Below are 17,859 nucleotides of genomic sequence, written 5' to 3' on the forward strand. Positions count from 1 at the left end.
GCGCCCCGGCATTTCGATGTGTTGTTCACAGTAAAGGGTGGGGGGTAGGTCTTGCCTTCCCGATCGCCGGGCTCGTCTGGTGCGGCGCGGGTCCCCCGTGCTGCAGCGGCCTCCGGCATGCCAGCCACGTCGCGCTGCCGCAGAGAAAACATGTCTGGGTGGCCTGGGCCACCGGGTGAGCGAAACAAGACTTTCAGCAACTTTGGCCCGTTCATAACGGCCATCCCACCGGACCAGCGGAGGGTCCTGTGGAGCTTGTCATTCCGTGGCTCCTTGGGGTGCCACCCCCCTCCGTGGACACTCCTGGCTAGGGGCGGGGGAAGTGAGGCCCCCGAGGCCTGCTCTTCTGCACTTGAGCACTCGCAGGGCTCAGCATGCACGCTTTGGGCGGCGCGGGAATGGGTGTCACGGCGAGCTCCCCAGCCCCTGTGTCCCGTGGTCAAGCAGCAGCTACCCTCCGAGGGACCTCTGGGTGGGCTTAAGGGGAATAGGGTGGTCTTTGGTCTGTCATTTTGCTTGAGGCGTTCACTCGCCAGGGAAGGGTTTCTTCAGCAAAACCAGGAAGTCAGGGGTGGGGGGGGTGGTATGCGAAGGAGAAGCTGGGTGCTGGGGGGGAGCCCTCCCCTGAAGGTGCCCGCGAGAGGGGCGTCGGAGCTCTGCAGTGGCGGCGGGGCTGCAGGGAGGGGCTCTGCGGCGGGAGCGGGCAGGAGGGGCTCTGCGGCACGGTGGGCGGGCCCGGGGCGGGGCTCCGGTGGGCTGTAAAAGTCGGTGCCCACCCGCTTGGCGCTGCCGCGGCCACCAGCACATCCCGGCGCACACGGGCCACGGCCGCTGCCCAGACGCCTCCCCTGCGGCAGCCGCGCCTCGCTAGTGGGCGCAGTGCCGCAGCGCTCGCCCGGGTGGCCGCTCGCTGCCGCGGGCCGCACCTCTGCTGCGACCGAACGCTGCACGGTTGCGGGCGCCGCGGCTGCGCGCCCAGAGCTCCGCCACCCTGAGGCGCGTGGCATGGGATAACGCGGCCATGGTGCGCCGAGATCGACTCCGCAGGTGGGTGCCTCGGGCCGCGCCGTGCCAGCGAGAGGGGGTGTGGCTGGCCGCAGGGACTCGGCGCGCCGCGGTCAGGGCGGCCTTCGCGGCAAAACCTCTCCCGGCCGGCCAGATCGCTTCTCTGGGGAGAGGGTGGCCTGTCCGCGGCACGGTGCGCTCCTCGCTGAATCGCCGGATTTTACCCCCCCCCCCCCCCCATCGCTCTGGTGAGACTGAACGTGTCTGGATCCCGTGGTCATCCAGGGGCCAAGTAGGGCTTCAGACCCGGTCATCTCTGCGGCGTAATTTAGGATTTTTAGGACCTTGCAGTGGTCGCTGCCGCGGTGCAATTTAGGATCTTTAGACGCGGAAACTCCAAGATGCGATTTTGGCTCCTTGGCCGCGGCCATCCGCTGTGGATTTCTAAGCCCTCACCGTGGCCGCGGTGCAGTTTAGGATTTTTAGACCCGGAACGCCAAGGCGTGATTTCGGATTCTTAGAGCTGATGGTCGCGATGGCGTGATTTAGGTTTGCGGCTCCCTTGTCGCCCCGGTGTGGTTTAGGGTTTTAGGATTGCGATCCTGCCGTGGAGTGATCTAAGATTTCCCGATTCTGACTCCACTGCGGAGCGTGTGCCTGCCGCGATGTGACCGGGGCTTGTCGCGGGGTGAGCGCCGCGCCGCGCCGCGGTCCCCGGCGGGATGGAGGGGAGGTGACCGACGGGCTGGGCATCTGGAAGCGTTCGCTCTGGCTTTGCGGGTTCGCCGCTCATTTCATCCTCTCACCGCGGTGCTATCGGGTTTGGCAGTGTTAGGCAAATGAAAGGCTGGTCGATTTCCCGAAAGTTGGTTCGTGGAGCTTGTGGAATTCATATTCTACCATCTTGACTCCATCGGGTAATGTGAATGTGACTTAAAAATTAGATAGATAGATAGATAGATAGATAGATAGATAGATAGATAGATAGATAGATAGATAGATAGATAGGATAGATCGATCTTCATTTAATCCATTCTACCTACGGTCTGCCTGATTGCTTCCCTACTAACAACCCTCAAGTGTGGTGGGCGTTTTCATTACCGAGGTGGCAGAGAGAACGACGCCCCGGGGGTTTGCCTCTGCTTTGTCGGGGCGAAAGGGAGGACGCAGTGCTGGCGTCGTGAGATGGGGTGCCCAGCGCTGGGTCTTTACCTCTTCCCCTCCCTCCCCAGTCCCCGTGGGGATTCCACCCGCCCCTCCCCTCCCCGGTGGGGAGCCCCCCGCCCGGATTGCCTGCCCTCTCCGCGCCCCTCCCTGGTGCTCCGCTGAGTCACGGCTCCTTCCGCTGCTGGGACGGTAAATGGACGCCCCGGGGGCGACGAGAAAAATGTGCGAGCCGAGGTAGGGGACAGACAGACAGACACGCGGAGCAAACGACAATCTAACGCCCTTTGTCCTTTGCCTCCAGAAGAGAGGTGTGGGGTGTGCGCGCAGCCCACGCGGGTGCAGACCGACGCAGGCACCCCGCGTTCCCGCGTCCGGTCTCGCATTGTCCGGAACGGTAGACCCAACCATCGTGATGCTTTCACGTTCTTTGAGGAGAAAAAAGAAAAGTCCCTGTTCTCATGGTGCTGAGCACAGAGCAGTGGAGACTCCGAAGAGGCACTATTTTATCGCTGTGGAACACGGTGTCTTTACCGTCAAAAGAAAGCGTTTCCCCTTTGTGTTGGTTGGTTCTGAGCAGGGCTGTGGCCAGACTCCTGGTAGGTATGGTGGCAGGGCGTGTGGAGACGCTAAGCCCGGTCCCTCGGGCCTTGGCAGTTCGTCTTCTGTATTTGTAGCTGTTTTCCTGACAGTCCTAATTTTCAGTTGGGGAAGGTATTATTTCCATCCTGGCTGTTTGGAGATGTGTGACAGTCCTGTCCCTGGTGACCGTGGAGAGTGAGCATAGACGGGTAGCTTCCATTCCTCTTCGCCTCATGGCCTCAGTGTTGATAAATCAACCTGGACCTTCGGAAGTCGTAGAAATGCTGAGTATCAGCCCTGCCTGGTTTGCACTGGGGTGGGGGCAGCGGTGGTAATGGTGGGTCCTTATGAAATTAAAGCAACGGGAACTCAAGCATCTCCTAAGAAAAGCAGAAATATAATCTGCCACCCAGACCTCTCAAGAGATTAGCTATCTTGGGTCATGGTCATGGTAAAGCTGCTTATGTTGGAATGTGCAGGGTGATGCAGGGTGTCTGTTGGGTGTGTCTGTCTTGCTTCCCGACCCTACCCTAGACATTTCCTAGCTCCCATAGGGTACACTTGAGTCCAAGGCTTGATAACTACTCAAAATCCTGAGCAGTGCCTAATAAGTTAAATATCCCTCTACCATCTATCTTTAGGTGTTAGTACCAAGCGTATTTATTTTAAACATATTGGTGGGGTAGATGATGTTAACTAGATTATTTTTCCCTTAGGAAACCTTGGTAAAAGTCAAGGAAACCTCTTCAGTAGGTCACAAGGGTGAGGGGCTAAAGTTGGAGAGCAGAGGGGGAAGATTATAGATCAAAATACTGTATGTTCACCTTAAAAATTAGAATGGTGAGCAAATACAGTGATTGCCATGGCGGTGGCGGCCGCTATCGTATTTTCATCAACTTCCTGGCCCGGTGCCTATGGGGGCAATGGAGTCACAGCCTGGTAGGGTTTTGCTCCCAGTGCCTTGGTGCGGTGGCGGAAGTGCAGTGTTACCCTGACTGCTTTTCCCACAGGATGAGGGAGTGGTGGGTCCAGGTCGGGCTGCTGGCTGTGCCCCTGCTGGCCGCGTACCTGCACATCCCACCCCCTCAGCTCTCTCCTGCTCTGCACTCCTGGAAGACCAATGGCAAGTTTTTTACCTACAAGGGACTGCGCATCTTCTATCAAGGTACGAACTATTGGACTATTGTGGGTGGGGGTCATGTCCCAGCCGAGCTACTTCATGCCCTTTGAGCTCTGTTGCCCCCCCCTCCACTCCCTTAGTGACAGAGGGAACACCATTTTCTGTGTACTGTACTTGAAGAAATAGTCTAGTTCCCCTCATTCACTCCAGAGCAGGGACACTCAGAAAGCGGCTGACACAGCAAGGGAGAATTGAGATTTCATTCTATACACCTGGCTCCAGACACATTTTTTTTCCAATCTGATTTATATCAGATATTAGTGTGCTTTTCAGTGCCCCTAGTGTCAGGTAATATTCAGCAGTGTAGCTACTATTGTATCACTGCTCCCATTCCTGATTTCATTTTATCCAGTTGTTCTCTATAAAGGTAATTTTCTTTGTGTACCTAAATGTGATTTAAGCCTGACACTGCCACATAAATTAATTTGCTAATGATTATTATGACTGCTGTTTATCAAGTAATTACCACATGCAGGCATTGAGTTACATTTTCAACATTCACTGTTCCATTTAATCTTTGCAATAGCACTGGAAGGCAGTGCCATTAATCTCATTTTATAGGTGAAGAAACTAAGAAAAAGACTGGAAAAGATTTCTTTTGGGCGGGGGTCAAGAGCAATAACGAAAAATGTTTGTCATAAACCGTTTTTCATTATTGCTCCTGACCTCCTCTCATTGCTATGTTCAATTAAGTAAGTATATATTTTTCTTTATGTTGGGTTGACTGATTTCCAGATTTTCAATATTTAGTATTTCACTGATTATTTGTATAGATTTCTTAAGAATAAGACTTCCTGGTTTAAGACCAGCCTGAACAGAAAACTTCACTAGTCTCCATTTCCAAAATAAAAAAAATTAAAAAAAAAAAAAAAAAAGCAAGGCTGAGTGTAAGTGGCTCAAGTGGTAGAGTGTGAACCCAGCAACTTGCGCCCCAGAGTCCAAACTTCAGTAGTAAAAAGAAGGGGGAGGCTTCTGGGTTAAAGTATGTAAACAGTTTTCATTGCTTTTAAATAAATCATTTTCTGAAAACTTTTCTACCATTTTTTCATGTCTCTGACAATTTGTATTAGCCTTATTAGTGGCAATGCATTTTGCTGCCTGTTATGGCTAATTTAAAAGATGTTTAATGCTTCCATATTATCATATGCGTTCAAACATTGTCAACAATGTTCATGCTGATTGATTTTGTAGCTGACAGAATTTTGTTATAGTTTTGATTTTTGCTATAGTTTGATTCTGGATTGGGTGTCTGATGAAATAAAAAGTGCTGCTGTCCAACGGCATAAACTAAGATGCCTGCTGGAAAGAAGCTGCTAAGGGCTTTATGATTCTTTAATGATAAGGTACAAAGAATTCTTAGTAAAAAGATAATTCACACTTTCATATTAATGATGCAAAACAAAGAGAAAAATGGGATATAGTTTTTAAAAATGTAGATATCTTTTTAAAAGAGTTGCCTTCAAATATGTTCACATAGTATGCTATTTATAATTTTTAATACATAGATTAAAATTAAGTTCTCATTCTTACCTAAAGCAATAAGCTTGCATTTTAAATAGCAATGCATCATTTGAACATCACTTATCTGGTCAGTTTTTCCTCCTTTGTACTAGATTACTTGGGAGTTTTAATATGCTTAAGCTTATTTTTATAGGGAGCAGACCTAACCCATCTCTCTCCTTTCTAGACTCCGTGGGTGTGGTTGGAAGTCCTGAGATAGTTGTGCTTTTACATGGCTTTCCAACATCCAGCTACGATTGGTACAAGGTAATGAAATCAGATTTCTAAGTCCTACTATATCTTAATCCAAAAATGAAGGATTTTCTTGACAGCACTGGAAAATCCTTTTGAGTTGCTTAGTAAAATAACATTAAATATCAAACTTTCTCATTTACTATGAGTAAAAAATTCTTTGGCAGTCTGCAAAGAATCATTGCCAAGTTAAAAATGTTGGAGTTCCACCCACAATAGAGATTAATTGCTAGGAATCAAACATTTTCCAAAGGATGGTCCTTGGGGCCTGTGGTGGTTCTATGAGGCTTTCGCTTTATCGCAGCCTGTCAAACCCAGAAAGGGACAAAGCTTCTGGGCTGCTGTGGGTTGGGAGGTGCAGGTGCAAAGTTCATGCCATTCTTCCTTTCTTCTAGATATGGGAAGGTCTGACCCTCAGGTTTCATCGAGTGATTGCACTTGATTTCTTAGGCTTTGGCTTCAGTGACAAACCGGTAAGCAGCAGCTAGATGGGACTAATGTGCGTGGGCTAGATGCAGATGGATGGAGAGGTCAGCACAGAGGTTTGACTGAAGATTCTATGCTGTCCCTTGCCTTTGTTTTTCTTAGAGACCACATCACTACTCCATCTTTGAGCAGGCCAGCATTGTTGAGGCACTTTTGCGGCATCTGGGGCTCCAGAACCGCAGGATCAACCTGTTGTCTCATGATTATGGAGATATCGTTGCTCAGGAGCTGCTGTACAGGTCAGTGACACTATACTTCCTCAACTTCCCCCCCAAGAAAGTATATTCAGCCACTGCATGGGTGCTCAGCTACATGTATGTTTCTCCATCCCCTGCTCCAGGTACAAGCAGAATCGATCTGGCCGACTTACCATAAAGAGTCTCTGTCTGTCCAATGGAGGTAATTGTCTTGGTGGTAGTTAGAAGGGCATAGCCTCAAAAGGCCACCTTTAAATGTCACAAAAACTACTACGTGATAATTTGATATTAACCACACAATTAAACTAGAGGACCTTTTACCATTATTGTGTTGTGAACTGCTTTGATGATATATTTATGGACTTTTTTCTCAGAATGTTTTTCACATATAGAAGACAAAGTAACAGGGTTACCAAGGAAAGTGTTTCTGTTGACATTGTTCATAAGAAGCTGCAGTGTAGTAACATGTAATGCTTCCATAACACATTAGATAGTGTGAGCTAATGATGGGTCTACTGACATTCTCGATTAGGAGCAAGTGATGTAAATGCTATTTTGCTGTATCTATGACAATGCAGTGGTTGTGAAATAGACTTGAGGAGTCAGTCATAGCTGCCTCTGTAGTGTTAGCATTAGTTCTTAAAGTCTTCAGAGATGGCAATGTTAATTGTAAAACTTAGTGAGTCTCTTCCCAACCCTCTCCCATCAGGCCTTTTGGAGATGTTTCTTCTTTTCTCTTTGTGTGCCAGTGAGCACAGCTTGTAAATCCATGAATATCTAGATGTCCTCACCTAATGCTTTAGGGCATTTAAGGGCTTTAAGGGCAGCTTGGAAGAAGTCTGTCACTTTATCAGCAATGCTCACCACTTTCTGCCAAATGAGCATGCAAAAGGGAAAAGTAGGTTTTTTTTCAGGACCTACACTTACTGAAAACCTTGTGTGGGGATGTGTGCGCGCACACACACAGATCATTAACAACAGTGTGTTCTAAGCAATAGGAGGTAATGCCAAGTAGTTAGCAGTTCTATGGAGAACCATATAAATTATTTCTTACATTGCTGTACTTTTAAAATGGGAAATGTAGCTCCAGTGGAGTATTTGATTGGTTAGCACAGAATTTCTTAGAGATATAATCATTCCTTAACAAGGAGCATACACATACGTAAGTTGTTTCTGAAAGTTGTTAGGTAGTTTGTGACTGCTTGTTTGTAATCTGCTTTGGTAGGAAAGGCCCTAAAGAAGACTGAATAAGGTGAAAAGTTCATGATAATGGGCATGTGTTGGACTTAAAACTATGACATATAACTAAGAGAAGTTTCTCCTTCTGCAGGTATCTTTCCTGAGACTCATCGGCCTCTTCTTCTTCAAAAGGTTGGCAACTTCACTGGGTTGCTCTGTAACGCTAAGATTTGTGCTGATCTTTATGGGTCATATCTGCTGTAGTGCTGTAGTTAGTTAAAATTTTCCTTCTTATAAATTCCCACTACAGAAGTTTTCTCTTCTTGTGGAAATAAAGTAGTAGAAAGGTTCTGAAATAAGAGATGAGTTAACTATTTGAAGAAATACAACTATGGAAAAATTTGTGTCACAAGTATACTATTTTTTTTTGGGGGGGGGGGATCCGGTCGTGGGGCCTGAACTCTTGGCCTGGGTGCTGTCCCTCAGCTCTTCAGGCTCAAGGCTAGCGCTCTACCACTTGAGCCACAGCGCCACTTCCAGCTTTTTTTTTCTGCTTATGTGGTGCTGTGGAATCGAACCCAGGGCGTTAAGCATGCAAGGCGAGCGCTCTACCACTGAGCCAACTTCCCAGCCCACAAGTATACTATTTTAATGAATTTCATACGAGGATATTTTAACTCTAAAGTTGAATAGGAGTTAAAAGTCTTAGGTACATACAGCCAGACACAGTGGTATGTATCTGTAGTTCTATCTACTTAAGCTAAGCATGGTAAAAAGATGGCTTGAGCCAAGAAGCTTGGGTCCAGCCTGGGCAATATAGACCCTATGTCATTAAAAAATTAGTATTAAGAATTGAGTGAAGCAAAATATGTAATATTACATGGAATTAGAAATCGATTTGTCTACCATGACAGAAGAATACAAGTAAGCAAAGTAACAACAAAAAGAAAAAAGTAAGAGATTTGGAGTCTCTAGTTTAAAACCCTTTGTCTTGGTGAGTTGTGATCTTTCTCTGGATATCCTGATTTAGCCTTTCACTTATTACCTACAGCTACTCAAAGATGGAGGCATACTGTCACCCATCCTTACGCGGCTGATGAACTTCTTTGTGTTCTCTCGAGGGTAAGACATCCAAGATGAACTGTGGCCTGGGAGTGGTGTAGGGAAAAGTTGCTGCTCTTACAAGTCTGAGCCAAAGCTTGGGCTTTAATATTCTTAAGCAAAGGTGTTGGCCCCTTACCAGAATAGAAGGAATGGGTCAGACTGCATGACCTCTGAGGTTGCAGCCATGTTTAGCTGATTTTAGTTCTGATTTTTCCCCGCACTCATCTTCCTACATTTTGCACTCTTTTCAGTCTCACCCCTGTCTTCGGACCATACACTCGACCCTCTGAGAGTGAGCTGTGGGACATGTGGGCTGGAATCCGCAACAACGATGGGAACCTGGTCATCGACAGGTAGGAACTAAGCCTTCGCTTTGGATTCTTTTGGAGAGTGGGAAAGGATGAAGAATTGCTTTTTGCTCCTTACTGACACATTCCTGGTCACAAGAAGGCAAATTAGAAACTATGAAGCAGCAAACACAGAAAAAAGAAGTCAAGCATAGGGCTCACCCTGCTCCTAAGCCATTTGGTACAGAAAAGCTACAAATTTTGATGCTAATTCAGCTTGTAACCAACTGGCTGGCAAATCCTTCTTTAGACTTTTTAAGTGTTCTAATATGTTTTAATCAGAGTTGTGAAAGGAATCTAATATCTCAAGGTAGCAACTGGGAATCCCTAGGCCTTGGAATACTAGAAATAGTGACTAGAAATAGCCATAGCTACTTAAGATGAGGTCTTATCCTTTTACTAGCAAGCAGGATTAGTATAGCTTCTGGCATTTTATTTGATGGCTTTGCTGGGAACTGTATATATCAGGGGGCCATTCCTCCTTCCACCCTAATTCCACAAGTTCATGAAAGTGCCTTTCAAGAGGAAAAAACTTAAAAACATATCTCCCTATAAAAATTCTATTTTCCTTTCCAAAAAGTAAACACTATTTCTTCTTTCTTTTTGTGGTAAGGGATTTGAACTCAGGACCTCACTAAAGCAGTGCCCCATCCAAAACATTTGCTTTATTTTTTTCAAATAAGGTCTTGGGTTTTTTTGTCTGGGGGCCTGTCTTGGATCCATGGGCCTCCTCAGAGGTAATAATTGAGTTTACAGAAATAACTACCGTGGAGATCCCAATCAAAACAATCAGAACACTTGACTTTTGACTGTACATTGCAGCATGAGGAATTTTCCTTGTTCTCTTTATGATCACATGAAGTTCAGAGATGAAACTTTGTGCTTATGAACTCCTTTTAGAACTTTTGAGGTGGATATCAATTTAGAGATCATGTAGCTCTGTCTGTCCTCTTATTTAAAAATGAGGAACTGAGGTCAGAAGATAATGTGTTACATCTTTGAGTCAAAGAGCTGGTCAATGGTAGAGCCAAAATTGGAAACTTAAACCATGGTTTTAATGACATGGATACTCCAAAATCAACTTCCAGCTCTTCTATGATCTTATTTCCTGCCTAAAAGGCACTTAATACTTATGGTCATAGTAGGCATGATCACTGACAGTCCCATTCACATGGTAGGCTATTCCCAGGAAACCCAAATTGCCTCTGAATTAAGCTTCAGGGGGGCTTTTGAATCTCACTACATAATAAAGGTTTCTTCTTCTTCTTTTGCTGACTTACTTGCCCTATAGTCTCTTGCAGTACATTAATCAGAGGAAAAAGTTTAGAAGACGCTGGGTGGGAGCACTTGCCTCTGTAACGATTCCCAGTGAGTATTTTTGTGTTTCTGTGTGAATATTTTTATATTTCTTCTGGCTAGAAAACTTAGGATGGCAGGGTTAAAATAATCCCAACACCTATCGCCTCCAGTGTTTACTTAGCAAATAAAAATACATTAGTTAAATCTAATTTTAGGTAAACAAGAAGTTTTTAGTACTTAAATATGTGTTGTACAATATCTGGGAAATACTTGTATCAACCTCCTCCCTCTTCAACAAAACCTACAGACTTTCTATCTGAAATTCAAATTTAACAGGCGTCATCTATTTCACTGGCAACTCTACTCCCAGTATCTGGAATACCACTGACATGTTAGAGTGAAGAAGCATCTAAAGCATCAGGGCAAATGTTTAAAGTAGGATTTAATCTTTTTTTGTTTAGGGCACAAAAAAGCTGGAGGGACCAAATGGCTGTATGTTGGAGAAAACGTGCCAAATGAACTGACTGGCTTGTTCCCAGCAGTTCTTCATAGCCTTCCTAACAAAAGAAGCTAGGTTTTCATATATCTTTTTTATGGAAGAGACTTAATTTTAGAGTTACAAAAGGAGAGTACATATGAGCTGTTATTAAGTCTTTCTTCTTCTCTTACCTAGTTCATTTTATCTATGGGCCACTGGATCCTATAAATCCCTACCCAGAGTTTTTGGAGCTGTACAGGTGAGTACCCCTCAGAGATCTTTGTTCCTGACTGACAGGAATTACTATTGAGGGTTGCTGGCACTAGCTATTGTTTCTGACCACATTGTTTTTTGTCCAGGAAACATAAAGACAAGTTGGGAAATCTTTATTCTCTCACATAAATATAAAGATCAAGAGATTCAGTTATATGTTCTCTTATTCAGCCTGTTTTCACTGTCATGGCTACTTCACATTTCTAGGTGTAGAGATAAGAAAAAGTTATGTGAGTGAAAGTGGATATATCTTAAGAAATGTTTGTTTTAATCTGACTGCAAAGCTACCTCGCTGATCTAAATTGAACAGACTGCAAGGAGAGCTTGAGATCACCTCACTGGGGAACAGTGCCTTCTCATTGGTTGTTATTCTCTCTGGGCACTTATTCCAAAGGTGTCAGAGTATGAAATCTTGACTATGTCACAAAAGCATGCTCCATACCACCAAATGTCCTAGCGGGCATAACCTGGTAGTAAACATCTTGCTTAAAATTTTAACAGAATCATCTCAGAGCATCTCCTTCAATTAAGGGAGGTCCATTGTTACCTTTGTTTTGGCAGTGAGTTGCTTAGTGTTCCTCTAAGGAGTTGGAAGTCATTCTGTTTTGACCATTGTTGTTGAGATGTTTTATTTTCAAGATGTCTTGTTAGTCTGTATATTTAATTAGTAAGTTTATTGACCAAAGATACAATTCCATAGTGGAAAGAGAATAAGCTCTTTGTCAATTCTTTCCAATGTAGTACGTCTGCAAAGGCATTTGCTGGGGCTTCCCACTGGCTTACATCCCCCCCATCCTCCAGCCTCAAGTTCACCAGTTCACCTACGTGCTGTTCTCTTCCACTAGGAAAACGCTGCCGCGGTCCACAGTGTCGATTCTGGATGACCACATTAGCCACTACCCACAGCTAGAGGATCCCATGGGCTTCTTGAATGCATATATGGGCTTCATCAACTCCTTCTGAGCTGGAAAGAGTAGCTTCCCCGTATTACCTCCCCCATTTCCCTTACTTGTTGTGTATTCCACTTAGGAAGAAATGCCCAAAAGAGGTCCTGGAAACCAAACACCATTCTCTTAACAAAAGTCCACTTTACTCACATTGCTGAGCAGAATATAGAAAAAGGCAGCAAAAGCTCCAAGTAAGAGTGACATAGTAGTCCACCTCAGTCCTCTGACATCTGATCAAGTGGACTTGCCTTTGTGTTATTAGGAAATTCTGGTCTGCATTACTTCTTACTGATGCAGGAAGATAGGCATTAGACATCACTTTGCATAAAAGACTTTTAATACTCCTGTGGATTTTTCTGAAATTTAGATATGGGAATTTCTGTCTTGATCCCAAGTGAAATCCCACAGTAAAGAATGAGAAGGGATTGTTTACCTCTCCTAACATGGCTTTAAGAGCACATAGTTTTTTTTTTTTTTTTTAAGTTCTCTAAGTAACATTGCTTAAGTGAGTGTGAATCTGTTGTCTTAACTGTGGATTTAGTTTCATCAGCTATTTTAATTGTGGATGTTTTGTTAAAATAGATACTAGTCTAAATAATGTAGTACCATAATTATACCTTAAGACAATGATTTGCCCACACATGTATATGTTTTATAAGAATGCTAAACCAGCAGACCCTTCCCCTGCCAGAGTAGTAAACCTAATTAAGAGTGGTAACGTCTGAATAAATTGAACTACATCCAAATTATTTACAGAATTTCCTAAAATCACAGGACATTAAGGACCAATTGCATCTGTGCCAGATATTTACCGCTACTAGCTGGAAAGCCAATAATAATGTGACTCCTCATACCTCAGTGCTTAGAAGCATGTCCCTCTGGAGTGAAAGGGGAGGGAAAGGGACTTGTTACAGAGCAGATTATTGTGCTGAACGTACACTGACTTGTGGTGATGTTTAGCTCCCTATTGTCTGTCCTAGAGAGGCTTCCTCACACAGCTCAGCAACTCCTACACCTTACAGATGGCAAAGTTCCTAGACACTTTCACAACAAATTTTGAAAGACCCTGAGCAAATGGTGCTGAACACTCTTTTTTAAGCCACAGTCTCATTGTCTTAGTAGAAAAAGAATTAAGTGATTAAATTCTTTTTTTTTTAATTTTAGGATTAGGAACTTCAAGTATAACAACTTTGAAACTGGAATAAGTGTTTATTTTCTATTAATAAAAATGAATTACGATAAAGTGGATTCTGGCTTCCCCTTCCCCATTACTCCTCTGGGATAAAAATTTCCAACATTGCCAGGGGCTTTCATACATTACATGAGAGAATATAATGAGGTTACTTTTAAACAACAGGAATATAGGCTGTTAACTGATTTTCAACATCACTCAAAGCTGGACTATCATACCAAAGCTGACCAAGCGAGACAAAGAGGAAGGAAATAAACACAAAACCCATGCACAAAGACATTTGTTTGATCTGCTGGCTCAGGGCCAAAACATTTAATTTGCTCCTCCAAAGTTATTAATCTTTGTTATTTTGGGAATTCATGCTATTACCCTAAAACAGGAGGGAAGTATACTGCAACTTTCTCTTGCCCAGTAAGTACTTATCCAACAGAAGCCAAGATAACATCTACAGGTGTTCTCTCTTTGCTTCTGACCGTCACCTGCATAGTTACTCCATCTGCTAAGGCCAGCCTGGACCTGACCAATAAATCATAGCCACCTCTGTAAACACCTGAGAGAAAAAGTGAGGAAAACCACAGTAAGAACTCAAAGTAGGCTATGAATGATGAAATGTATCATGCTCTGCCCATGTCTCCTTTCTATTATTTTAGTGTTTAGAAATTTGTAAGAAATGAATCCTACGTATAAATCTAACTTCAAACCAAAACACCCATTCCTGTGAGAGCCAGGTACATAGCAGGTATTCAGTAGAGGCAGTATAATTAGTATCTGTGTGAGATATAAGTTAATGTTTTAGGCCAAATGTACATCCTAGAAAAATAAAGTCATTGACTGGGCTTCAAATAGTAACTCACAGAATGAGATGATGGGACAACAGCTCTAAGAGCTGTATGGCTGCCCATACTGATCCCTTCCTTTAAAATTTGCCGCAAAATTAAGGGAAATCTGATGGAAGTCTCTTACCTGCCAGATAGAGTGAATGGGAATTCTTGTTCTCAGGTACTTTATCTGACCTCTCACATGGCTGCATGCCCAGAAATGTGATGATGTTATTGACAGCTTCTGTGTTGAGAAAGTTTTTACAACAGTTATTAGGAAATTAAGTATAGGGATCTGCCTCTGCCCCTGCATGTTCTGGTGCTTTGAATGCACAGGGAAGCTACTCGCTAAGAAATAGTTGAATCAATTGCATGATGAAGCCAGGAACTTGGCCTTTTGAGTAAATGGCTTCCAAAGTATTTAAAGGAAAAAGACTTCTGGAATACCACATGTCTATTAGGCTTTCCACCACTATGAGATAATTATACCAGCAAAAAAAAAAAATGTTCTCACCTTCAAGAGTCTTGGTAGAGCTCAGAGCAAAAGTCTCTTCTTTCTCAAAAGTATCTCCCACCTCTTCCCAGGCGGCTGCAAAGTTAGGCTTTAGTACCTTCTGTATGTGGTCAGACACAGTGACTTCAAGATCTTCCAGCTAATGGACAACAAGCAAGGGTCAGTCAGGGAAAGTCCTTTGAGAACAGAACAAAACCAGAAGGAACTAGTCATTTATTGTTCTGTGCTACGTCTCTGCAGGGACCTAGGTAAAACTCCTACCACAATTGTTTTTAGTTATATAGGCCTTAGCACAGAAAAGCAAGAAAAACAGAACATCTAGCAAAAGCCAAATTCATGATCAACATCTACGGCCCTCAGGTGCACTATAGCCATGTTGCCCCACCCAACCCTCAATTTCTTGCCTCTAGTACCTTCTAAAATTTGCTTTTGCTAGCAGTTCTTTCTTGTCCATGATCTAGCTATATTATAGCAAACTAAAACTTAGTGAAGCAAAACCAAAATAACTCACTTTAAAACTGAGCTTATGTATAATTTCATGAAAAAAATCATTTAATTACGTTTATATCCTAGTAATCCTTATAAGGGGGAAAAAGGCTTTCTCCCTTTAAGAAGTGGTACATTTCAAATCTCTTTGGCATGATGCAGCAATTCCATTACAGAGGAGGATTAGTCTTGGTCCTTCTTAGTTGTTATCCATTTGAGAAGAACAGAAACCCCTTAAGTTTGTATCAACTGTTCCTAGAAAATGCTCTCATGGCAGGAGTCACTTAATGTTGTAAAGATGTCAAAGTCTGCAGGGAAGACTCACCACATACTCATCGTCATACCCATCCTCATCTGGAACTCCAGTGTTAGGGTCACAGTCCCGGACTGTAAACTTCATGGTGCAACTAAAGGTGCCTGCAACTGGAGGAGAAAATGAAGGCAAACCCACATAAGTGGGTGACACAAGCATGATGTTTTCTAGGAAGCAGCAGCTGTGCTCAGCATCAGCAATGTGTTCCACATTTTTAGGTGAAATGTGTGTATGTTTTGTTTCTAGGGTAGTCATTTTTGAAGCAGCCTGCAAGTAGGTCAAGTTGCAGTCTAGCAACTATGATATTAAAAGTCTGTTCTGCATTGTGGATTAGAATGGTACAGAAAAGATGGCATGGACAAACAGTTTTTGCATTGCTATGAAGAAAGTGGCATGGGAAATACTTTATAGAGAGCTGTTTGCCATGCCTGTCAAAAGGGCTTGTATAATGAAAGATAACCACTACTGAAGGTCCTGAGAAACCAAAAAAGCCTTCAGATAGATGATCAAGTTGACACTGATCAAGTGCATCAGAGTTTCAATATTGTCTTTAGATTGTGGCCTGACAGCGGGTCCACAGATAACCAGAATGAACTTAGGTCAACTTTCAACCACAGTGAATACGTCAACAATGAAGGAGTCTAGTACTGATAGTCAGTGTCTTTAAAAATGGCATGTCTCAGATGACCGGTGGAAGTAATAAATCGAGTTGGGACATTTGTAGAAAGCAGTCTTCATGAAAATAAGATTTTCCAAACTGCTTGAAGAACAAAATTTAGAGGTGAAGAAAAGGCATTTAGGATCTAACATAGGTCTAGAAAAGTCTTATAAGTATAAGAAATATTAGAAATTATAGCATTTAAAAAGTTATTTGGGGGGTAAATAAGGAGAAGTAATAAACTCAAATATAGAGAACATATATGATAGCTTAGATATTAAGACATATCTTCTATGTCTTTAATCATCAGTCTCCCATCCATCCATCCATCCATCCATCCATCCATCCATCCATCCATCCAAATTGTCACTACATGTAAAGATATAAGCTAATGTGCTGGATACTTAACAAAAACATGATTGAGATATGCTATCAGCCTCAAAGAGCTGATAATCTTAATAGTTAAGCATAGTGCAGTGCAGTATGGTGTGTGTTGTGTGGAGTGTGTGTGTGTGTGTGTGTGTGTGTAATTTATGTATCTGTAACACTATGACTAAATGGTATAAATTTCTCCCTTCCACTCCCTTGCCCTCCCCTCCATTCCTCCTTAGATTATGTCGCACTAGTACTTGTAGTAGCTTAGGCTTAGCTTCTCAAGTGCTGTGATTGTAAGATGTTCATACCACACCTGGACCCATAGGTTCTTTAATATAAATTTTAATAGAGTATTATTATGTAAAGTTGCAGGATTAACAGCCTGAAGAAATTATAAAAATGTAGAAGGATGTAACAATTTAGCTTGAACACAGAAGGTAGCAGAAGGGATGGTAAGCAGTGGAAGGTAATAAGAAAAAGGAAAGGGGCTAGAAAGTAAGTTGAGGGTAAGTTATGCTGGAAAATAGGTGATGATGAGATTATGTTTAGGAATAAATTATAAAATACTTTTTATTTCATGATGGACTTTGAGTCCAAGATAAGCTGGAAAAGATAGTGCCTAACTTGACTACTGTTGGAAATCCTATTTAACATGAATCTGAATTCAGAAAGCAGATGGATCTAGTAGTGTGCATTTAAAAAAGATATGGTAGTGATTTGACTGTGTAGGACAGAGTATATCTATCAAGACTGCAGAATCTGTTTCAGTACTAGTAAGTGATAGATGGAAAGAGTGATTGGTTAAATTAAGATTATTTTTTTTCTAGGAAAGGGGAAAGATGTAGTTAACACAAATCAAGTATAGGTCAGCTGAGGTAATTTTTTTTAAAAGGATGAAAAAGTGATGTAGAATTATGATAGGACAAAAGTGAGAATGAAGAGTCAAGATACATTCAGTTTGGTTCTAATTAAGCAAAAAGGCTTTAATGCAGATGAAGAAGAGGACTAAAGAGACACAAACTAATGGGAGACAATGGTAGATCACAGATTTGGGCACACTGGTTGAATATTGTGTATAAGTAGAGAGGGTGCTTAAATAAGAAGCACAGGTTATAGAGAAACAGATCGAGGAAGTAAATAAATAAGATTGACATTAGTAGGGAAAATATTCTTGAACTCTGTGACAGTTTTCTTAAGTGGTTTGGTTGATAAAATGAGAGAGGTTACAGGGATTCTAAGGTAAGCTCAAATAAAAGCCACAGGTAGTCTTCTATCTGTGTGGCTGGAGAGGATACCTGGGTAACAGGAGAGGGAAAGAGGGTAGGAAAGAGGGACCTTTCCAGGGCAAGAGCACAATATTAAATTTACTGCCACATAGGAAGAAGAGCACTTCATGAATAGGCAAGATACATAATTAAGGGGAACAGGAAAGTATACCCTGAAGGCTACATTAAAATTGTCCTCAGAAGCTGCAAGAAATTGCTCAAGCCTGTAATCCTAGCTACCTAGG

The 17,859-nt window shown here is 43.1% G+C and overlaps 2 protein-coding genes across 3 annotated transcripts in view; one reads left to right on the forward strand and one right to left on the reverse strand.

Annotated features, from left to right (window-relative positions):
- The first annotated feature begins 863 nt into the window (after positions 1–863).
- On the forward strand, positions 864–13,241 carry Mest. The gene is made up of 12 exons (XM_042696075.1): positions 864–1,047; positions 3,762–3,916; positions 5,619–5,698; positions 6,079–6,156; positions 6,272–6,408; positions 6,510–6,568; positions 7,697–7,737; positions 8,597–8,667; positions 8,901–9,002; positions 10,288–10,364; positions 10,969–11,032; positions 11,892–13,241. The coding sequence occupies exons 1-12, from the start codon at positions 1,022–1,024 to the stop codon at positions 12,007–12,009; spliced, it is 1,008 nt and encodes a 335-aa protein (XP_042552009.1). The 5' UTR covers positions 864–1,021; the 3' UTR covers positions 12,010–13,241.
- Positions 13,242–13,464: 223 nt separating this feature from the next.
- Positions 13,465–17,859, reverse strand: part of Copg2 (COPI coat complex subunit gamma 2) — a 108,898-nt gene continuing 104,503 nt past the window's right edge. For both annotated transcript variants that reach the window (XM_042696074.1, XM_042696073.1), the window contains 4 exons: positions 15,329–15,426; positions 14,518–14,656; positions 14,149–14,247; positions 13,465–13,735 (listed from right to left, as the gene is read on the reverse strand). In XM_042696074.1, the coding sequence (XP_042552008.1) occupies positions 13,605–13,735; positions 14,149–14,247; positions 14,518–14,656; positions 15,329–15,426 (467 nt within the window). In that variant the 3' untranslated portion in view covers positions 13,465–13,604. The remainder of the gene's footprint in view (positions 13,736–14,148; positions 14,248–14,517; positions 14,657–15,328; positions 15,427–17,859) is intronic.

The sequence above is a fragment of the Dipodomys spectabilis genome, unplaced genomic scaffold, assembly GCF_019054845.1.
Source record: "Dipodomys spectabilis isolate Male_0828 unplaced genomic scaffold, ASM1905484v1 ptg000197l, whole genome shotgun sequence".
NCBI lineage: Eukaryota > Metazoa > Chordata > Mammalia > Rodentia > Heteromyidae > Dipodomys > Dipodomys spectabilis.

What these genes read in the sequence shown, in the direction of transcription:
- Mest (XM_042696075.1), top strand. Translation starts at nt 1,022, where the DNA reads ATGGTGCGCCGAGATCGACTCCGCAG. An exon ending in GGCCTCTTCTTCTTCAAAAG is followed by an intron (nt 7,738 to 8,596) that starts GTTGGCAACTTC and finishes TATTACCTACAG; the next exon opens with CTACTCAAAGATGGAGGCAT. An exon ending in TGCCTCTGTAACGATTCCCA is followed by an intron (nt 10,365 to 10,968) that starts GTGAGTATTTTT and finishes TCTCTTACCTAG; the next exon opens with TTCATTTTATCTATGGGCCA.